Below are 20,317 nucleotides of genomic sequence, written 5' to 3'. Positions count from 1 at the left end.
CCCGTCTCTGGTATTGGGTCAAGCACACAAGCTGATGCTGTCTGGTCATTTTGGGATGGACTGGTTAGCTGTGCAGTTAGGCATGTAATCCCATCTACCAGTTGGTTAATTGATTACAGATTGATGCAGTTTGCCAGCTGCTGCTTGTCTTGTCTGAGGGGCTCGTCTCGACGTTGCCCTGCCCTTACGTGCCTTCCACCCTTTTCTTTTTTCGCAACCCCTCATACGATTGGCTTGTCGGAGCACCGATGGCTCAGCCATGCCCCTCTGTCAAAAGCCATATGTCACATCTGAGGAGTGATTGGTTTGCTCTGAGAGAATCATGCACCCTCAAAAATCCAGATCTCCTCATGGAGAAATAGAGATTAGGGAAGAAAGCGTATGCTTTAGTGCAAGCGAAAGTGTAAGACCAGGTTTAATCTACATTGAGTTAATAAATCTCATTATCATCAGGATCCACCTTACCTTAAACAAGCAGCTTAAATAAGATTACACTTACTTTCAGAGGAAATGCTTTGTGTGCTAAACTTCTCCTTAAACATATGTGAGCGCTTATCAAATGTATTTTGTGACAGTTACTTAAAAAACTGTGTTCGGCACACTGATGTTACAGTGCAATGAAGACAGTAACAGTTATCAGATTTAACGTATTTTAAAAAACATCATGGCAATAGTCATCACAAAATGAGCTGTAAGTGTAACGAATGCAACTTTTAAAAAATCTAATAAAAAAACCCCAAAACATTTGATTGTTTACTGCTTTACAACACCCACCCACACACAGCACCCAGTTAACAAGTAGGCCTGGCAGCTGGTCAGATGAGGCAGCGAGTGTAATTGGGTCACGTAAGGTGAACATAATTTTATGCCTGTTTGAACTCTCATCCTCTATAATTGGACTGATTAGCAATGCTTAATTGGCTTCTGAGCTTTCCCATTTGCCTTGTATTTGGCATCAGTTTAAGCTAATAGGCCTCCAATTAGAGCAGAGTCAAAACAGGCTCATAATCGTGAAAGCAAAAAAAATAAAAGTGGATTTTAAAGCCCTCTTAGATGAAAATATTTATATGAATTGTAATCAAACAGACCCGAGTAGGAAATGGAGAAGATGTTTTTTATGTGCTGTTGAGGCTGTTCCAGCAAAGCAAACACGTCACCCATTTGAATAAATATAACTTTATTCTGAGAAGGAGAAAATTATTTTACAATGTGCAATTTTACATTAGCTGAATGTGTGCTTGCAGTCTTTTTTTTTTTTTACTTGAATGCTCAGTAGTAATGGCTGCTTTTGTTGTACATGACTGTCAGTGACTCATTTTCAGTCGTTTTCAGACTCATTCCTCTGGGAAACACTTCTTGAACTTTAGTTTGCTTTTAAGCAGATCGATTATCTCACCTGAAATCAAGCCACCGGTGAGCGCTGAACATGGCTTTAGTTATTTCGTAGTCTTCATCAGCCGTAGGCAAACATGCACATGAAAAACGTGGTGCAAAATGTGATGAACCTCAAGGAAGAACCCCACCCTCCTAGAGCCATTTAAATACACCGATCTAAATGGCACATTCAAATGTCTAATATATACTTTAAATAAAAACATACAAACTACTTTCTATATAAAGTCTTAAAGAAACTATTGCTACCAATACAGGTATATATGTGATTTGCAGTACAAATACATGGTGCCAGGACCACTCTTGAGTACAGGACAAACAATTAAGAACGGATCTTCAGCAACCTCGCCATCATAACCAAGTATGATGTTGACAATAAATCAGATTCATTCAAAAACTTCACGCATGAAATGAACTCCACTGATGGCTCATGAGCTAAGACTTTGCAAATCTGTTATTTTTTTCTGTAGGTGAAACACTCGTTGTATAACTTGAGTAAATAGGAATGGTGACAAACCCCCGCTATCAGTGCTGCATCTTTAACACAATAAATCTCTGCCGTCCTAATCTGAATCCGTCACTTCAAATGCATCACACAAAATCTGCTCAGGTAATCGCTCTCCTCAGAGAGGTCGCAGTATCTGTTTGGAGGGTCCCTCCCCCTGCGCCAGCTCTCACAGTTCTTCACTCTCCAGTGTGGCCTCCGGTGGGGAGCTGGCGAACAGGATGGGGCTGGTGTCCGACGTGGGGAACACTGACTTGATGTCGAGCCCCTGGCCCGTCAGAGCCGCGTATCGACTTCCTGTTCGTGGAGTTTTCTTCATGGGTGCGGGGATGCTCTGATGCCACTGCGCTAAAGGTGGTAGCTAGCATTACTACACAGAGTGACGTACCCAAAAATGCCGTGGATTTCTTAATAAAAGTGATAGCTACTCAGCTGTACAGAATATTTACCATATATATCAAGTCTGCAGGTGCATGAAATGACTCCAGCCTCGTTTTTTGCTGACACTGTGTACCAGCCTGCATCGTCTTTTGTTGTCGGCTGGATAAGGAGACACACATATCCTGTGGCGTCCTGGGTCATGCTGAGGTAGAGAGATGATAGAGAAATTTGATTCAATTTCAAAAGATTTGTTATATGGATTTTGGCCGTGTCTTTTTATTGGACATACAGATAGGAAATTAAGAGAGGGGGAGGAGAGGAAAGCGGGTATAACATCTGAATTAAAGTTGCCAAATTTAACCGCTCAGGTTTCTAAATTCATTTCTAATCGAGGCACGGCTCTGAAACTGTGTCTGAGGGAGTCAGAGTTCTTACTAACCTGATTCTGTCTTTAGTTCTGGGAATAGTCTCGTTGTCTTTTTTCCAGAAGATGGCCGGAGGAGGCATACCCACAACGCGACATTCCAGCCTTACTGGAGCTCCCTCGGGAATCCCCATGTTCTGCAGCTTCTCCACAAACTGGGGTGGGTGCTTCCTTTCCTTTTCTAAAATGAATATACATAATTGAAATGTCCACATTGGGTTTGCCCATTCATAGTCCCAATTGTATTCTCCTTACCCACAACCTGCAGCTCCAGACTGAAGGAGCTCTGCCCTGCTTTATTGCTTGCGATGCAGGTGTATGTGCCGGCGTCTTTCTGAGTGACAGGGTCAATGACCAAGGAATGGACGCCGTTCTCTCTCACCAGCATCTTGTGGTAAAGGTCTGGGTAAACGGGCCTCCCATTGACCAGCCACATGAGCTCAGGGTTGGGTAGGCCGCTCACCTGGAGAACAGAAACGTGTTACAGTATGGGGAAGCAAGAGGCTCAGTATTCTTCCTGGCTTCAGTGGCACACGGGGACCTCCTGCCTACCTTACAGTCTAGTCTGCACAGTCTTCCCTCATGAGCCATCATGTCCCCTGGAGCCTGGAGGAAGTGAGGTTGAAAAAAGCGCCCCTGACTTTGTTCACCTTCAACTTCCTGTATGCGGTTTCGCACCCTGAAAACGTGGAGGCGATCACAGCATGTTATAGGATACACACACATGAATCCACTTGGTTTTGTAAATGGCCACTAAGAATAGATAGCTGCACAAGATCCCAGAATATCAATAACACTACGTTTACTTTGATAGGAATATTTCTGAGAAATAGAGTTTACATGTTCCTTTCAAATGCTAAACAGAAGGACTATAAAATGTTACCAAACCAATATTACTATCAGGGAGGATAATCAATATTTGCCTGTTCACCCTGCACACTCACCTCTGAGCATGAATGGGTGTCATTCGGTTTCGGGGAGGTCCCGTTTGGACTATTAAATGACCTGAGCAGCTGATTCGTCCCTGGTGATCAGCGAAATATCAAAGCTCAGCTCGAGCAGCTAGAACAAGGTGCTGATAACATGAAGAGGATATAAGTCAGAAGTTTCACCTGTGGATTGGCTGCCATGATGGTGTAATTTCCATCATCGTCATTGGTCGTGGATTCTATGTGCAAAGCACAGGTCCCGTCTCCCTCTCTTATCTTCTTGTAATGGACATTCTTCTTCAGGATCTGCTTGCCATCCTTAAACCAGTAAACCTGATGAGAGCCACAGGTGTGAACGACAAAATCTGAGGTCAAAGTCAGAGATGTTTTTGCATAGCCCAGCTGTTGACCTCTCACCTTTGGTGGCGGGATTCCTACTACTTTACATGAGAAAGTTACAGGCACTCCCTCCATAGCCCTGAAGTTCTTTAGTTTCTTATCAAATATGGGTGCAATGCATTTTCCCGTGGGAACGTCATCGTGCTGCACCTCGTCGTCCGACTCCTCCACTGGCGTCCTCTCCAGGCGGAACTCGATCTCGCTCATTAACCTTTGCTCAAAACTGGACACTTTATACTCCTAGTGGAGGAGAAGCACGACATACATATAGTTAGAACAGTCGTACTGCTGCACGGACTGCGTCCCCCGTTTGCTCATACAGACTGGCCTGACAATAAATGGCTACAGTAACATGCACACCTGATACACAGAAACCACAACTCAGGGAGATAAGAGAGGTTTGCAGTAATCGGCAACATGAGACAACGTGCATCTCAAAACTCAAACCTCATAAATAAAGATGCAGACTTTAAACCAGTTGTTGAAAGACCACACAGTAGCATCTGGGAGTACCACTGCTGATAGGTTAAAAAACAAAAAAACACCTAAGCTAAATAAAAAGGCTTATCTAACCTAATCACAAAAACTGAGGGTAAAACAGAGAACAGAGGAAGATGAGCTGACAAAATGGACTTCTTTGTGTGTTTAACAGGAGATGTGTGAAATTTCATGGTAATATGTATGTTTTTAAAAGTAAAAGTGTTACTGAGGAAACACTGAGGAAGGAATTTTTTTTAAACTCATGAAGACATGGCTGCAAAATATAGTTTTCCAATACAGGAAAACTATATCTTGAATCTTTGAATTTGAACCCCTTTAATTCGATTTAATTCAATTATTATTATTATTATTATGGTTATTTATTATTATTATTATTATTATTATTATTTTTATCATTCGTGCAGGTTATGCTCTGTATTAGTTAACAGAAGCGTGAATGCTGGATTAGAGATCTTAAGGAAACTAGATAAGTAGATGACAGTATCCTAAGTTGTGTGATCTCAGTCTGAAACAGAAGTATAACCCATACAGCCTCGAGCAAAGCAGTGCTTGGGTCGGGTCCGTGTACCTCATCATAGTTAATGACAGTAGCGGCAATGTTTGGTCCAAGGGGCCTGCTCGCTGTTTTCCCCTCATTACTCAGCTTCTATGAAAGGACAGGGATGGATGAAGAACACCAAAGACGCACAAACCCTACATACAAACACAGAGTGATGGAATAACGCACAAGCTGTTATTATTAGCATGCAGAGGTTGTTAGGCTACACTGACGCCAGAAGATGAATGACAGTTAATGACTGGGGGAGGCAATGATTGCACTGCTCTGTATTCATCATTTCCAAAAACACTGGAATGCTGTGCAAAAATAAAAACACAATGTAATGCTTCGAAAATCATGTAAACCCTATATTTCATTTAAAAAGGGACGATATATAACAGTATTTGAAAGTTTAAACATTTGATGTGTCGTCTTAAATAAAGGGTTTAATGATCAGCGGATTAGCTACATTTGCATTTTACACTGCATCACAATTGTTGTTTTTTTGGAAATGAGGTTTCGTATAAATGTCCCCATCAACAAAAACATTTTGTTGACGGAGATGTGAGAATGCAACACAGTCACTGGTTAATACTCGATAAAATATGATCTTTAACAATATGAAAAACTCTATTGCAATTATTGATCACATACTAATACTTTAAACCAATGAGCAGGGATCCAGTGGAGGCGAGAGAAACCACCGGATTCACCCGTTGGGCTAAGAAAAATCTTTTTGTTGATGCTCTGTTCTATTTTCTTCACCAGTACAAAATAGGCAGTCACGCCACAGAGACTACCTAGTACCTGCTGATGTACAAAATGTGGGGTGTCGTCTTTAATTCGAAGCTTCTTCTCGATGTCGAGGAGGATAATTTCTCTGCTCTCGCGGATGGCTTCAGCTGACGGAGGGCGGATCTTCAGTGCCTTCTTTTGAAGCCTGAGTAAACAGAGGGCAAAAAACAGAACACATGGCAGAAGGTGTGACAGTTCACATTCGCATTAGCAGTCGTTTGTCGGACGCGGCATACCCTAACGGAGCTCCCTTGGGCAGGCCCATTGAGTTGGTGGGCTGGCTTGGGGTCAGGGATGGCAGGACAGAGCTGAGGAAGGCGACGGGGTTTTGGATGGGACTCGGGGTGGAGCTGCTGGAGGTGGGAGAAGAAGCATGAGGGGGTGACTGGGCTCTTAGGGCGAACAAGCTATGCAGTGACCCCGGTGTAGGCGAGGATACGAGAGACGGTGGGCTGGTGGGAGACTTGAGGACCCTTGTGGGGAAAATCCTGGGTGGTGGGGAGAGGGGTGGAAGGAGAATAGGGGAGCTAGCGGCGGAGGAGTTGAGCTCAGCAGCCAGCTCGTGTAATAGTGGTACTGGTGACTCTGTTGGGGAAGGACTCCTGACCGGTGAGAGGGTCTGAGCGGCTACAAACTCTTTAGGTCGGACGTAGTTGAAGGAGTGGGAGGTAGGTGTGAGATTCATGAGGGAGGCGTGGGTGCTTCTTAGAAGAGGAGCCGGGGACGTGATCTGCTGTAAGGCTGGGGTCGCATTTGTAGGGACCGTGTTGAGCTTTGGTGCAGGCGGAGAATAAAACTGGGCTGTGGGTGCAGTTTTGGCAAAAGATGCAGGGGACAGGTTAATATGGGAGGCATGGATGGTGTTCATCTGGGTTACAGGTGCTGTACTGAGAGAAGGGGCGGAGTTTAGCTGTGGGGCAGGTGGAGGGGAGGTCACCAGTGAGGATTTCATATGCTGAGGAAGTGAAGGAGGAGAGCTCAAAAGGGAAGCTTGGGAAGTGTTAGGAACAGGTGAAAAGGTGGTGTTGAGCGCTGCAGCAGACATTGATCCTGGAGCATGTGGGGTGGTGGTCACTGGAGGTGTTGAGTAGGGGGTTTGCTGAAGGGCTGTTGTAGTATGTAAAGGTGGCACGTGCGGTATTCTTGGAGACCACAGTGGAGCTTCAGGGGAGGTCTGGACTCCGGGCTGGATTTGGATCTGGTACGGTGGGTGAGACTGAGGCTGGATGGAGGTTTGCGTTTGTGGTTCAGTCTCCTGCTGCTGCTCCATGAGGACCTGGTTGTGCAGGATCTGGAGCTGAGCTGGGTCCCTGTTGATCAAGCAGACACAAAATCAAAGAACCAAAACTATACATGGTGAAGACGAGAGAGGCTCAGTGCATCCAGCATCCAGCAGAATACTCTGCCCTTTTATGGACTACCAACAAGCAGCCCATAAACAACACAGACCGAGCTTTAGATACACTGAGCTTTCAGTGAAAACAAAATCTTTGCTTCTTTTGTAACCATAAAATGACTGCAAATTGGCTCACAATAAATTATACATCACTATTTGTCATGTTTATCTGTGTTTTAGCCTGTGAAGAAAAAGAAAAGCTACATCATAGAACAGGATGTGATTTACAGCATTATTAGAAGTAACAAATCAACACAAATGCACAGAAGCAAACTTACAAATAGAAAACGCCATCCTTTGTCTTAGAAAGTCTGAAGGTCCACATTTGAAGTCCGCATGCATTCATTTATGAACTGAAATGATTAGAGCTGCTATCTGAGCAAGTGGAGGAGGAACCACCCACCTCTTCATTTGCTTGTTTCATAATACAGCCCATCAAACACGCTTCAACACAGACTTCAAAGTTTGACCGAATTTGGGTAAATCATGTACAAAATCTCCATCTGAGCGCATGGTTTTTTTTCATCATGTACTGTTGCCAACAACGCACTTTTTCAAAATTCAGCAAAGTGTTGTTGCTTTCTTTTTGCTCTACTCACAGTTTAGGTTTAGCCAGCACTGGTGGTGGTTCTTTGCTGACTGATGCCTCAGTGTTGTCTTCATCAAAGGGACTAGATGTGTCACTTTGCTCATCCTCGTCATCCTCAGGCAGTTTGAAGTGCACACGTCGGCCTGCTCTGGAGTTGGTTCGTGAGTCTTTGTGGTTTGTAAGGTTGCCTGTCTTTAGGCAGGAGTTGGGTGGAGGATCAGGTAAGGGAACCACAACAGGGCTCCCGTTCTGATGGGCTGGGGTCCCCTTAACTTTGGAACTGATGTCAGGAGATGTCGCTGAAGATCTGGACAACTCCTGCTGTGCTGAAGTCTCAGCTGCAGATGGAGAAGTAAAGGATTTCGGATATGAGAAAATTTTTCTGGCACCCTGTGCTCCACTGGATCCAAGAAGGTCCTTGTGTGAGAGAGGATCTAAATTTGGGGTGCTGGTGCTGTGAGAGTTCAAGCAGGAGCTGCTGCTCAGGCTGGAGGGCTCCAGATTGGGCAGGCTGGTGCGGAGGGGGTCTGGACGCAACATGCTAGAGTTGTGGGGGTCTAGACGAAGGCTGCTAGTGTTTAAGGGGTCCAGGCGTAAGGTGCTAGAGACAAGTGGGTCAAGACGAATGGTGCTGGAGTGCGGCTTAATACTGCTGGTTATAACAACCTCTGGTTGAGGCTTTACAGCGGGAGCTGATGGGGAAAGTTCTTGAACTTGACTGGGCTCCACTATTAAACTGCTTGAAGACCTCACATGGTTGCTGTTACTGCCATTGCCTGAGGACAACCAGCAACACACATACAGAAATTTCAAGAAGGATAGAAATGTGAAAGCTGTTGACTTTTAAAGCCAAAGAGAGGTGTTACCTTTGACCCTGAGTGCAGCACTGCTAGACACGGTTCCATACTTGTTGTTTGCTGTACATGTGAACACCCCCGAATCTTCAGGAAAGACCTCAGCAATGACCAAAGTGCATATTTCCTCTAGAGGTAAAGAGAAAAAAAGTGGCATGCAATCAAGTCGGATATTCTATAGCTGCACCCCAGCGATTTCTCAACGTGTTTAAGTGCAGAAAAGAAAGATACATGACTCTTGTTTCAGCAGTGAGAATCTACGTGCAGCTAAGGCTGTTTGAAGTGATCTGCAATGGTGATTAGACACAGGATGGGAGGCTACCTTATATGGTCCAGATTCAAGGAAAAGCAGCCCTGGCTTATGTACAGGGGAAGAACAGGAGCTTGAGCCAAGGACTATAAACACTTCAACAGAGGAATATGTACACACTGCAGCATCGTATACAGGCAGGCAGGCAGCTGCTATGGTGCATTCAACACTTGTATTTTTGACAGACTGAATGAAATATGTACCTGATTCAGCTGGAGATCTGGGCTCTGAAATAGAAGCAAGTATCAAAATCATTATGAAACCAGGGGGGAGAAGCTCATGTTATTGTTAATGAATTTTTTGGAGACTCATTATTAGCAATCATTTCCAAAATATTTAAATACTCATGCTGGTGAATTCCACATACAGAGACGTATAAATGTATACACAATCTGAGCTTTAAAATCTGTTAATGCAATATAAAGATTTAGGACCTGGAACTCATAAAATTAACCCTTGGACATTTTTTTAATACAGTACTGTGCAAATGTCTTGACTCATCCCTCATTTCTTTATATTTTGCTTCTAGAGAGGCAGACATTCTTGTAATATTCTTGTAAGTAATCTTAAGCAATACTTCTCCAGGCTTTCTGAAGGTATTTCAAAGTTTTTCTTTGGACATTGGCTATGTATTCATCCATTTTCAGTCCAGTCCTTGTACCTGACTGTTTTCAGAAGAAGTCAAAACTGTTTTTAGGTTTGTAAAGTCGTTTAAAACGCTGACCTATGAATCATTCAAGCATAAAAAGGTACCTAACTCAAAGGATGAACCAGTTTTGTGTTTACACGTAACAGATATCTTAGCAAGTAATCAACTTTAAATAGCATTTTTAAGCACTTCTTGTTACTAGCAGCCTGTCCAAAAACCAACAGTCATTTCCAAAGAGCTAGAAGTCGAAAACTTGAAATGACTTGACATTGCATGCATTATGTTCTTGAAAATTTGAGGCACCTAGACATGTAGAGGACAAAAGAATTGAAAGAAAAAAAAAACAACTATCTAAAGCAGCTGAATGGGATAGGAAAGTCAGAAAGTCCAGCAAAGACCTGACATAAGACCTGAGAAATACATTTGGCTCTTGATCCATCTATTATCAAAAATCCATTTTCAAGGAAGGGAAACAGGCTGAGGTATGCCAGATTACACAAGAACTGGTGTGAAAATTTGTGACAACAGGTATTGCCAAATTATGTGGAGGACATCTTGAAGTACAAGAGTGATTGTCTACAGCCATCTGTAAAACACGGCCAAGGCTCTGTCATTGTTTGCAGCTGCATTTCGGTCAGTGGTGTTGGAGAGCCTGTCAAAACTGATGAAACTACAAATGCTAAAAAGCACCGACAGAGCCTGATCCACCCTGCAATCTTCTGGAAATCCTCTGATAGGCACCGGCTTCATTTTTCAGCATGACAAAAATCCTAAACACACTGCCAATGTAGTAAAAGGACACCTGGCTAGAAAATCAGTCATGGATCGGCCTTCCCAGAGCCTCAAACTCAATATTGTGGGATCATCTTAACACAGAGCAGCACAAAAAGTGACCCCTCTGTTTTCCTTTACATAGTTTGTTTCCATATATATTTGTATGTTTCAGTAAATCACTGTATCTATTTCCCATTTTCCCAGAAAAATCTAAAGAAATATGGAGAAACTTCAGACTTTTGCAAAGACTTTTTGCAACTTACTTATGATTTATTTTTTTTGTTTAATGCCGCACAAAGGAAAAACAAGTTACATTTGAAACTGTGCATTCTGTATGACAGCAAAGGGGCAACAGAGCTTACTTTTCTGCAGGATCCTGAAATCAGGCGAGTCCTCTATGATTTTTCCTTCTCTGTACCAGTCCACTCGAGGTGACGGCACCCCTTTCACGCGACACTCTAGCACCACCAGCTGGCCTTCTGATGCAATGAGGTCCTGTAGGCTCTGATGGAACAAAACCAGCTTAAAGTTAAATCACTTAACAGGCAGTATTATACAGAGCAGCCTCGTTCTGAGAAATGTTACCTTCGTGAAGACAGGGGCAGCCATAATGGGTTGCCCGTTTAACCCCTTTGGAGAGCTGTGGTCGGGAGTTGGACTCTGAAGATGAAAAAAAGTCCAAAAAAGGATTCATGGATCAAATTTTATATAAAAATATAAACTAAAATAAAGAATATGTAGTGAAAGGAAAACCTTTGAGGTATTCTACCTCAGGCTGGGGTGTTTGTGCTGGAGGTGACAGGACAGGCACCACAGACGATACTGAGTTTAAAGGCTGTGACGTGGCTGTTGTTGAAGCCGTGTGTTGCAGCTGTGGAGTAGATATGACTGGGACAGATGCTGACACCCCTTGGGCTTCTGTAAGTTCTGAATCACCTGTTGAAACAGGAAACACCTGCACAGACAGCACAGATGTTTCCTCCTGAGCAGGATGTGCTGCTGATGCCACAGATTCTTCTGATAACTCTGAGACTGGAAGTATAGCAGCAGATGTCCGGATTGGTAGAAGAGGTTCAGTTGCTGTTTGAGCAGAAACTGGAGGCGAGAGCTGCTCCTCTGGTGGTTCCTCGGGGGCCGCTGCAGGCTGGGATGACACGCTCTCCTCCTCCTCTGGAGGGAAGGTTTCGTTTAAAGATGACGGTAAAGATGGGGATGACTTTGGTTGGTTTCTCTGCAGCCTTTAAAAAAATCACAAAAGAAAGAAGTGTTTGTTTCATTTAGTGTTGATAACTCTTGTTGGTGGGTGACGATAACGACAATGGGGCAGGAACTCACTGGGCTACATGTTCAAAGTGTGGTTCCACATCAGAATCGGAAGATGAGGCACCTGTAGGATTGAACAGGAAGGTGTGTATCAATAAAGAAGTTGCAGTGCGGCATATTAAGGTGTCAAAAAGAGGAAAAAAAGAGAAAAGCAGCGATCACCTTCTACGTAGATCTCAGCTGACGTGGAGTCGGTACCGTAGCAGTTAGACGCAAAGCACGAGTAGCGCCCGGTATCCTCCTCGAATGCCTCTGCAATAATCAAAGAGTGCTGCTCACCATTGGTGATGATTTGAATGTCAGGGCTGTTCTCCAGCTCCTTTCCCTCACAGAACCACCTATCAAAGAAAAACAAGATAAACTGATCAGCAGTGAGTTTCTTCCATCTCTGTGACAGTTTTCTTTTGTTTCTTTTTGGCCAACAAAGCCAACCATTACAGGACAATCCCAGCGAGCTTTAAATTTGGTGCGTTTCTCCGTTCATTCAGATTTTTCTTTAACTTGATTTTTTTTCCTAGTAGAAGTAAATACATCTGTTTCCATTTTAGTCACGTTCATTTTTGTTCTAAACCCACTTTAGTTTGATTTCTTTTTTATTGACCTGCTGACACTGTTTCTACTAGAGATGGCACGATACCACTTTTTTATGTCCGATACCGATACCGATATCATAAATTTGGATATCTGCCGATACCGATATTAATCCGATATAGTGTGTTTTTTAATCAATAAAACTGTTTTTTTAATATCTTGCTACGTTTTGTATAAGGTCATACTCAAGTTTAAATAAACAACAACACTAAAGCTATTCTGTTATACCTATATGTAAAAAATACACTGCACCCAAAATATTTCATAGTTCAGCAACACTGATCAATCTAATAAACTTAAACCTACTCCATCCTCCCTATTCTGGTATTTTAAAGAGTACTTAGCAGAAATATTAAGCAACCTAACTAATAGGGTTGCAAACTCCCAGCAAAAAAAAAAAAGGGGGAACCACCCCCCACCCTCCACCTCATGATGCTTAATCGACGTAATCAACTTAAATTTGATGCAGTATGAAAAAAAAAATGCACAGAAATAAATTATTTTTCAAGAATAATTAAATGGATTCAACATCTTTCTTCTACAGAATTGCAAACTGCACAGATGGTATGTTCCCAAAGGAAAAAGTACTATAGCTTACTAGGGTATATTAGACTTAACAGTTACTATATACAGTAATGGACTTCTATACATTTTACATCAGATTAAAACTTTGGGTGTAAGATTCAGATAATTATTTATTAAAAGCTAGACATTTTAAATGAGAATAAGAAATAAAAGTATGTCTTTGTGCCCCCTTTTCCCTGTTCATGCCCTATCGGCCCCCCTGGCTACACTTTGCTAGATCCGCCCCTGCACAGTTACCAGCCGTCAGCTAAGTAGAAAAAGATCCTGGTGTAGAAAGTAATATTAAATACATTCTAACACCAGCTTATCAAGGTTAAACGTGCTGCTGTTGTTCAGCCGCTGGTTTCCTCTTTCTGGTGTAAAGTGGGCCAAAAACAAAGAAGAGAGACGGACTCCCGACAGAAAAGCCGATCAGCTGATCATTAAGCAGTTTCATGAAGTAGCGGCAGGAGAGGGAGAGAGAGGCAGTCGCTCCATATATCGGTTGTTAAGCTTAAGGTAGGTACGCTTTACAAACATTCAGAGATGAACTTACACACTTGCTTTACTTCTCTCTGGGATAACTTCCTCGGAGATGAAATGCTGGATTGCTAGCGAGGCTACAAATACACACAGCCGCTCTATCACGTGAGCACACTGCTCCGACGTGCTACGGTTATGGGGCAAGTTACGCCGTGTCGCAAGTTTTGTGAGGTCCTTTTTTGATATTTAATGGATCGGATTACATTTTTTATTTCTCTCCGATATCCGATCCAGTAATTTACGTCAGTATCGGACCGATACCGATACCTAATATCGGATCGGTCCATCTCTAGTTTCTACCAGCCTGGCCTGTTTCCCACTTCCCAAGTTGTGTTTCTGGCTCGGTAGCATTCAGCAGAGTTATGCAGGCCTGGAGGGAAATGTTTTGACGAGCAAGCCCTATCCTTTTCCCTGTAAGAGAAGAAGCAGCAGCTTGCTGTGCCACTTCAAACGCTGTTTCTATTCACTGCTGATGTTGTCATGACAAGGAGCACAAAACAGTTAGCATCATTTACTTCAACATCAACAAGTTAAAGTAAATGAAAAGCAACCAAATATGATTTTTTTTAATTTGTTTATGACTTGATGAGAAAGATGCTTAGATGCAAGGCAGCTTACACCAGGGCTGAGTCCTAAAGCCAATCATCAGTACTGCAGTTTAAAATGTTATGTTATTAAATAGCAAAAAAAAATATTTTAACAAATGTAAAACTTTAAAAAAAAGTGGCAGAAAACCCTTCCAGCACAACTAGTACTGCATAACCTTCTTAGAGCCATGCAGACAGGAGCTGTACTTGGCAACAGTCTATTTTTTTGTCATTGTAAAACTATAATAACTTCTTCCTCTAACTTCTTCCCCGTGCTGGCCAGCAACATATGCAGCAGCCTCTGTGTCAGCGTACATCTATTTTGAGGAGATGAGGCACTGATGCTTTATAAAATCGAGCCAATAAACGAAGAGGAATGGGGAGCTGATGTGTTGCTCTCTGGAAACACGTCACCACATAGTCATAATTCATATCAAAGCGATTACACTGAGATTATGGATCATCTGCTTCACTTTTTCTGTTCAGTATGCAGGCTCTGATGTCCCCCGCCGCTGTAGCGGAAGATTTCCAGAGGGCGAAAACACAAACCCGTGCTAAAGGGATGTTCCCGATTCTCAAATGCAGGACTGGCTGGAATGTGTACTGCCTGTGTCCTGTCTGAGCCGAGCTTTGTCACTCTCAGTGAGTAAGAGTCTAAATTGAAAGCATGAGTGGCAGAGGAGGTGGCTTGTCTGTGGGCCAAAAACCCTTGCTTTCTGCACCTGTCTGGGATATTTTCCCTCTGAAGATCAGAACGAGAGAGGAGATTCCCTCATGAGCCCCGGGGTCTCTGACTGGCTGACATAACCACATACGCACAAAGCTAAACATAGACTCAGGATCCACACAATGCTACAACCTGACATATCAGAGAGAACACACCACTGAAAACTGATGGAAAATATAAGCCTCACAACTCCATTTTGACTCATTTAATTCAGACACGACGTCAGACATAAACACATTTAATTAAATGAGCTCTGTGTTAACACAGAAAGTAGACTTGTAAGTAGAAACTGTTAAAAAACACCTCAGATCTTCAGAAATGTACATCTGTGAGACACTGGGGCACACACAACAAAACATATAAAAATATCCACTCAGGAGAAACTGTAAATCATCTTACCAAAGTCTTCACACTTCTGTCAAGAGCTCAGTTCCATTATCAGACACGACTGCAGCTCACATTGCCAGCCCAGTCTAAAAATGGCTGAGAGCTACATTCTCCCTGGACAAGTATAAGGTAGTGGCTCAACAATGTGCAGCGGGGCTAACAAGCCCATGCCCCCTATAGTCAGACACCTCAGCGGGTTAAAGCTGCTCACATACTATTCACATATAACAGGTCAAACAAAACAGCCATGAAAACACCATGTGGCAAATATTATTATGACGCCTCTTTAAAAATGTCTAAACTTTTGTTACAGGAGGCCTTTAACTGAATGTGGTAAAAGGTGTAAATTGTTCTCAAATTCTAGCCTTTTTATTTTCAGTGTAGTTTTTGATGATTTATAATTTGTATGACTGCTCATCTTAAAAGGAGAAAGCCTCGCGCGGTTATCATTTACTCCCCTGACGACACATAAATTGACACAAACGCTCACTCATACGGTTCAGAATCAGCTGTCGGCCATCATCACATGTCACTTCTGTCTGCATCTCCGAATAAACCTCCGCGTCATTCATCCAGAGTTACAACCTAAATGACTTTGTAATTTAGAGACGGGGTCTGATGACAGGTAACCAAAATATGTCTTTTAAAATAAATATATAAATCACATCAGAAAAGATCGTTTTCATCTTTTGCATTTGATCAGCAAAGAATACAGAGTTATACATGCTGATCAGGACATTTCATTGTTACATACATAGGTGCCAATACCATTACATGTATGAAATGTTAATATTATCCAGTGCTAGACTCTAGCATGCATATGCACAACTGTGTGCAGTGTTTAAAAAGCATGGGGATACCATTAATTTATTATTTCATCTACCAAATAAAGTATATATATATAAAAAATAACATATTAAATTGTATTTTCTTCACCATGATGACCCCTTGTGGAGAAGGAACAGCCGAAAGTAGCTTTTCTCCATATAAATGAAGGTTAGCTGAAGAGGATTAGGGCTGCAGAAAACCCCCCAAAACTTTTACTTTTTTAATAAATGTCTGTTGCAATACTTAAACACGGTTACATTTTTAAAAATCATTATATTGTGCAGTAAAAGCTTAAGATATATTTTTATGTAAAAATTTCAACTTCAAAATACCAAATCACTAACCTAATGCTGCAAAATAAATGTAGTGGAATAGAAAGTTTGATATTTGCTTCTGAACAGTAGTGAAGAAGAAGTACAAAGTAACATTGTATCCTTTGTGTTCTCATTCTATGTACTCACTACTCAAACAAAATCGTTCAGCTGAATTAGACCCTTGTGCGTGCTGCTAAAAGTCCACTGGGATGCTTCTGTTGAGGAAAACCAACAGCACATTGAGCTTTTACAAACACTGCATTTGAAAAAAATGTGTAGAGTCTGAGACAGACACTGTGTCCTGCAAAACAAAGAATAACTTAATGAACTTACCGGACTTCAGGCAGAGGGAGTCCTCTAACAATGCAGTCCAACCGGACCTTGGTGCCCTCAGAAACCTCCCTGCTTTTCAGTTTCTGGATGAAGCGAGGTGGTTCACACACAGGCTCTGCTGGATATGGAGTTTCTGTTAAGGCAAAGCTTTGAGGCTCTTCCTCCGCCTCCTGGAGCACAGAGTCACACTGGTGCTCCTCAGTAATCGAGCAGTCCTGAAACTCCACATGTCCTGTCTCAGAAGCCAGCTGGGCAACTGGTTGGTGTGTAACGGGAGGGCTGGGTGTCTCCTTCTCCACCTCCATGGAGATGACTGCGCGCTCCCGGTTGTCAGAGACGAGGGGATAAGCTGTCCCATCGTTCTGGCTCTTGTTTGGGATCCTGCTCCTGTGGGCTTTGCAGGCTCTCGGGCGTATCCGTTTGGAGCTGTTGGCCTTGAACAGAGAGGACAGCTCCTCAATGAAGTCAGCTGCCTTATTGAGGAACTCCTTCTTGGACTGGGTCTCCACACCGTAAGGGGCATTTCTTGCTGACCTGTTATAGTCTTGGAATCCTTCACCAAAGTCCCTGCTGTTCCTGATCACATTGTCCTGCCGTGTGGATGCTTTGTGCATCTTTCTGTCAGATGTGAAAGTTTCTGGGGCCAGCTGAGTGAGGGGCACAGTTGAGGGGGAAGCAGAAGGAGCATTAGAGGGGTTAGAGATGGGAATAGAACTGGGTGTGGATGAAGAAACTGAGGGTGAGGAGATGCTGGACGGGGTAGATGGCGTGACAGAGGCTTTGACCTCTGCCCTCTCCTCACGAGGCTCGTGTCCGATGGCCTGGCGGGCCAGGTTCACGCTCTTATCCAGTTCCTCCTGGCTGAGGAAGGCTGAAAGGTCTGGAAACTGGGGGTCACTGTGACCAATAGTGTCCTCCGCCTTGCCTTTCAGTGACCCGTAGATCTGAATGCGTGAGGACGAAGCGTCTGAGCGGCTCATCTCGCTGTGGCGCTGCTGGGCTCTGGCCTCTGCCAGGTAACTCTCCCTTAACAGCTGCGACAGCGACGGTGGCTGGTCAATGCTGTTCTCTTGCATGTTGCTAAAATAAACACAAGATTTAATTTAAAAAAGTATGTAAGTAAAAATATTCATGTAGGCTTTTGGGCTTACTGTGATCCTCTGCAGGTTTATAGAATAATTTCCTGCCCCACCTCTTAAATAAGTCATTAACAGATGTGAAAGAAACGAGACACCCTGCACACTTGTGTGTAGCTGATCCACATGAATGTAAATCAGTGAATGTCAGCAGAGTGAAATGTCACAAACAAATACATTTTGATGTGATCAGCTTCTATCTTAATGCAGTCAGTGGTGTGATCACCCATCCTGCGTGATCTGAGATTGAAAAGATTTAAACAGCTGTGCATAGAAATCTAACTCCTGAGGACAAACTAATGCAAAACATGAATTTGCTGACGTCAAACATTTAGAAAAGTTGCTGTTTGACAATCAGCGCTCAATTGTCTGCCAATATAAAGTTCAGAATAACTCCTTAAGTACAAACAAATCCAGTCCTGATTAAAATCTGCGACAAAAATATATTATAGTGGCTCATTTCCAACTCCATATTTTAATTCTTGGACAAAAATGGAGTAGCTTGGGATTTTTCACATGTCATTGATCTTATAAGGTGCCTCGGTATAGACCCTCAATTCCCCTTCTGTTTGAAACAAGGCATTTTCACTCCTGTCCTTCTTTATTTAATCCAACTTTCTGATTCGCTGCCCCTCATCACGCTCTGTTTCAGACAGGTTTTTTTTTTTTCTACAAGTGACTTAGTATGACGTCAGAGAGGAGTATATTCTTATGGTTATCTCAGGCACTCTGGCCACTATCTGAAACTGAATGCTTTTAAAGCAACTGGAAGCATGAGTGTCTGGACTCATGGTGATTACTTATTTCAGTAACTTTGGCCATGTTTAATAAACAGTATATATGACATATATATCCTTGATTTACAGTTTTATTTTATTCTATCTCAATCAAAAGATGCCAAAACATGAAAATTAACTGTTTCTCTTTTGACTTTTGTTAGACAGTGATAGCTATTAAATTTTCTATTTCCACTAATTAATGACACTGAGTTAACAGTTTATCAAGAAACTAACTGGATTCCCAGCGAGTAAACAGTAAATCTGAGAAATCATTCATGGTTCTTTAAGTCACTGACGGGTTTATCAGATCTTTATGTTCAGAAGTGCGTTAAATCAATTTAAAGCAGACGTCTTGTTTCAATGCTTTCTACTTTTCTGTTTGCGTCGTGTGTTAAGGTGTTAGTAAAAACTATACAGTGACAAGTATCTGAGCTATAACTCTCGCTACTGCAGTTTTGTTTGAACAATCCCTTGTGAAATATTTGGCACGCAGTCAGAACATGAATGCAGAGGCCGGGGTTAAAAGCAGAGATATGTAGTAAAAATAGCTTTTTATTTTAGCCTAAATTCAGCCGCAACAAGGTATCAGGTTCATGTGCTGTCACCAGATCTGAGAGACACAGGCAGGCTTTTTTACCCCCGTCCACCTCAGATCAACATTTTTATGAGGTTTAGATTTTGCAGCGCTTTCTGACACCATGCATGAGCAAGTTATTGAATGCAGACATGAGATAGGGTACACATATGCCACTGACACTCAAATCAGTGCAATTAGGAGAGACAGCGATGCCCTTCCAACAGACCTGAAGCTGCAGCTGTTGTGTACATTTATCCTTTGCAAACAGGCTCCAAGCCTACCAAGTCATATCTAATAATAGCGAGGGGTCAGTTTACTGAAGGGAAATCAACAAAAAGAAAAAAAAGAAAAGAAAAGCAGCAGCAATGCACCTGTGGGCTCTTGCTATCATGAGTTTGATCATTAATCAAGTTACACAAACACTACTATAATTATCATAAATGTGGCACTGCTGAGTGAGATGACACACATGAACAGACCCCCTGACTAAACACAACAGTCCACACAGGTTAAGCTCATTGAATTAAACAGGAGCGTATGGTCCAAACAGAAACAGATTAAAGCTTGTCTGAGGGTCAGTGTCAGTGTTTCTGAGGCTATACACAGCATCTGAGGCTGATGCCAAAAGACCGTCAACGAGACGCATGAACAATTAAATTAGGGGCTGGTGTGTTTTTTACCTTCAGAATAAACCCAGCTGGCCCCTGTGGAAGGACTAGTAAATCCTCAGAGTGCACCTGTGCTGTAAGGGGGCCGATTCCAGTCTTCTGGCTCCTGCCACCCGGGAAAATCTCAGACACCGGCAGCTGCTCGGCGTTCCCGCTTTTCTTGCTGAGAATTAACCTTGAAGTTTACAGGAAAATGTGGAGCCAGGCAGCTACGGTAACCTGTCACCAGTAAAAGTAGCAACATTTGTCAGTGCAATAGTGGCAGGTTATTTTGGGGGAGGCCTTGCCCATGTGGCTGGGTGGTGTCCCTCCTTATTGGTCATGGGGGGCTGTGCTGTAAAGGGATTCCTCCTCCTGTGGTTCATCGCAGACCTCCGTACTGCAGAATTAGAAGCCCCTTGGTGAACCTCTCTCTCACACTCACACACACACACACACACACACGTGTGAACCCTGCAGATGAGCAGATAAAATCAATTTCCAAACAGAATTTGCATTAGATAAAGAAACAACAACAGTAAGCG

The 20,317-nt window shown here is 42.8% G+C and overlaps 1 protein-coding gene across 2 annotated transcripts; it reads right to left on the bottom strand.

The window, feature by feature from the left end:
• Window positions 1-1,160: 1,160 nt before the first annotated feature.
• mypn (myopalladin) lies at window positions 1,161-20,052 on the bottom strand. Of its 2 annotated transcripts, XM_005473847.4 has the most exons (21): window positions 19,806-20,051; window positions 16,634-17,713; window positions 11,922-12,097; window positions 11,772-11,823; window positions 11,206-11,674; window positions 11,022-11,096; window positions 10,799-10,940; window positions 9,217-9,240; window positions 8,716-8,832; window positions 7,860-8,625; window positions 6,101-7,174; window positions 5,877-6,009; window positions 5,100-5,177; window positions 4,049-4,270; window positions 3,815-3,964; window positions 3,647-3,726; window positions 3,255-3,381; window positions 2,958-3,165; window positions 2,718-2,883; window positions 2,347-2,480; window positions 1,161-2,245 (listed from the first exon to the last, which is right to left on the bottom strand). In XM_005473847.4, exons 2-21 carry the CDS (start codon window positions 17,707-17,709, stop codon window positions 2,067-2,069), a joined length of 5,448 nt encoding a protein of 1,815 aa, XP_005473904.2. In that variant the 5' UTR covers window positions 17,710-17,713; window positions 19,806-20,051; the 3' UTR covers window positions 1,161-2,066. The 2 variants fall into 2 exon arrangements, with proteins under 2 accessions (XP_005473904.2, XP_013124498.1); XM_013269044.3 differs by lacking the exon at window positions 5,100-5,177 and having other exon boundaries at window positions 2,067-2,245; window positions 19,806-20,052.
• Between the last annotated feature and the right edge of the window lie 265 nt (window positions 20,053-20,317).

Source organism: Oreochromis niloticus, linkage group LG13 (assembly GCF_001858045.2).
Source record: "Oreochromis niloticus isolate F11D_XX linkage group LG13, O_niloticus_UMD_NMBU, whole genome shotgun sequence".
Taxonomy (NCBI): domain Eukaryota; kingdom Metazoa; phylum Chordata; class Actinopteri; order Cichliformes; family Cichlidae; genus Oreochromis; species Oreochromis niloticus.
The sequence above is the reverse complement of the archived record's forward strand: the minus strand, read 5'-3'. Positions and strand labels throughout refer to the sequence as shown.

Bases quoted from the DNA above. Each gene is read 5' to 3' on its own strand.
- mypn (XM_005473847.4), bottom strand. From the start codon at position 17,709: ATGCAAGAGAACAGCATTGACCAGCCACCGTCGCTGTCGCAGCTGTTA. The intron at 12,098-16,633 runs GTAAGTTCATTA...TTTCTTTGATAG, and splicing joins CTCCCTCTGCCTGAAGTCCG to GTGGTTCTGTGAGGGAAAGG. The intron at 10,941-11,021 runs GTAACATTTCTC...TTGTTCCATCAG, and splicing joins CTGCCCCTGTCTTCACGAAG to AGCCTACAGGACCTCATTGC.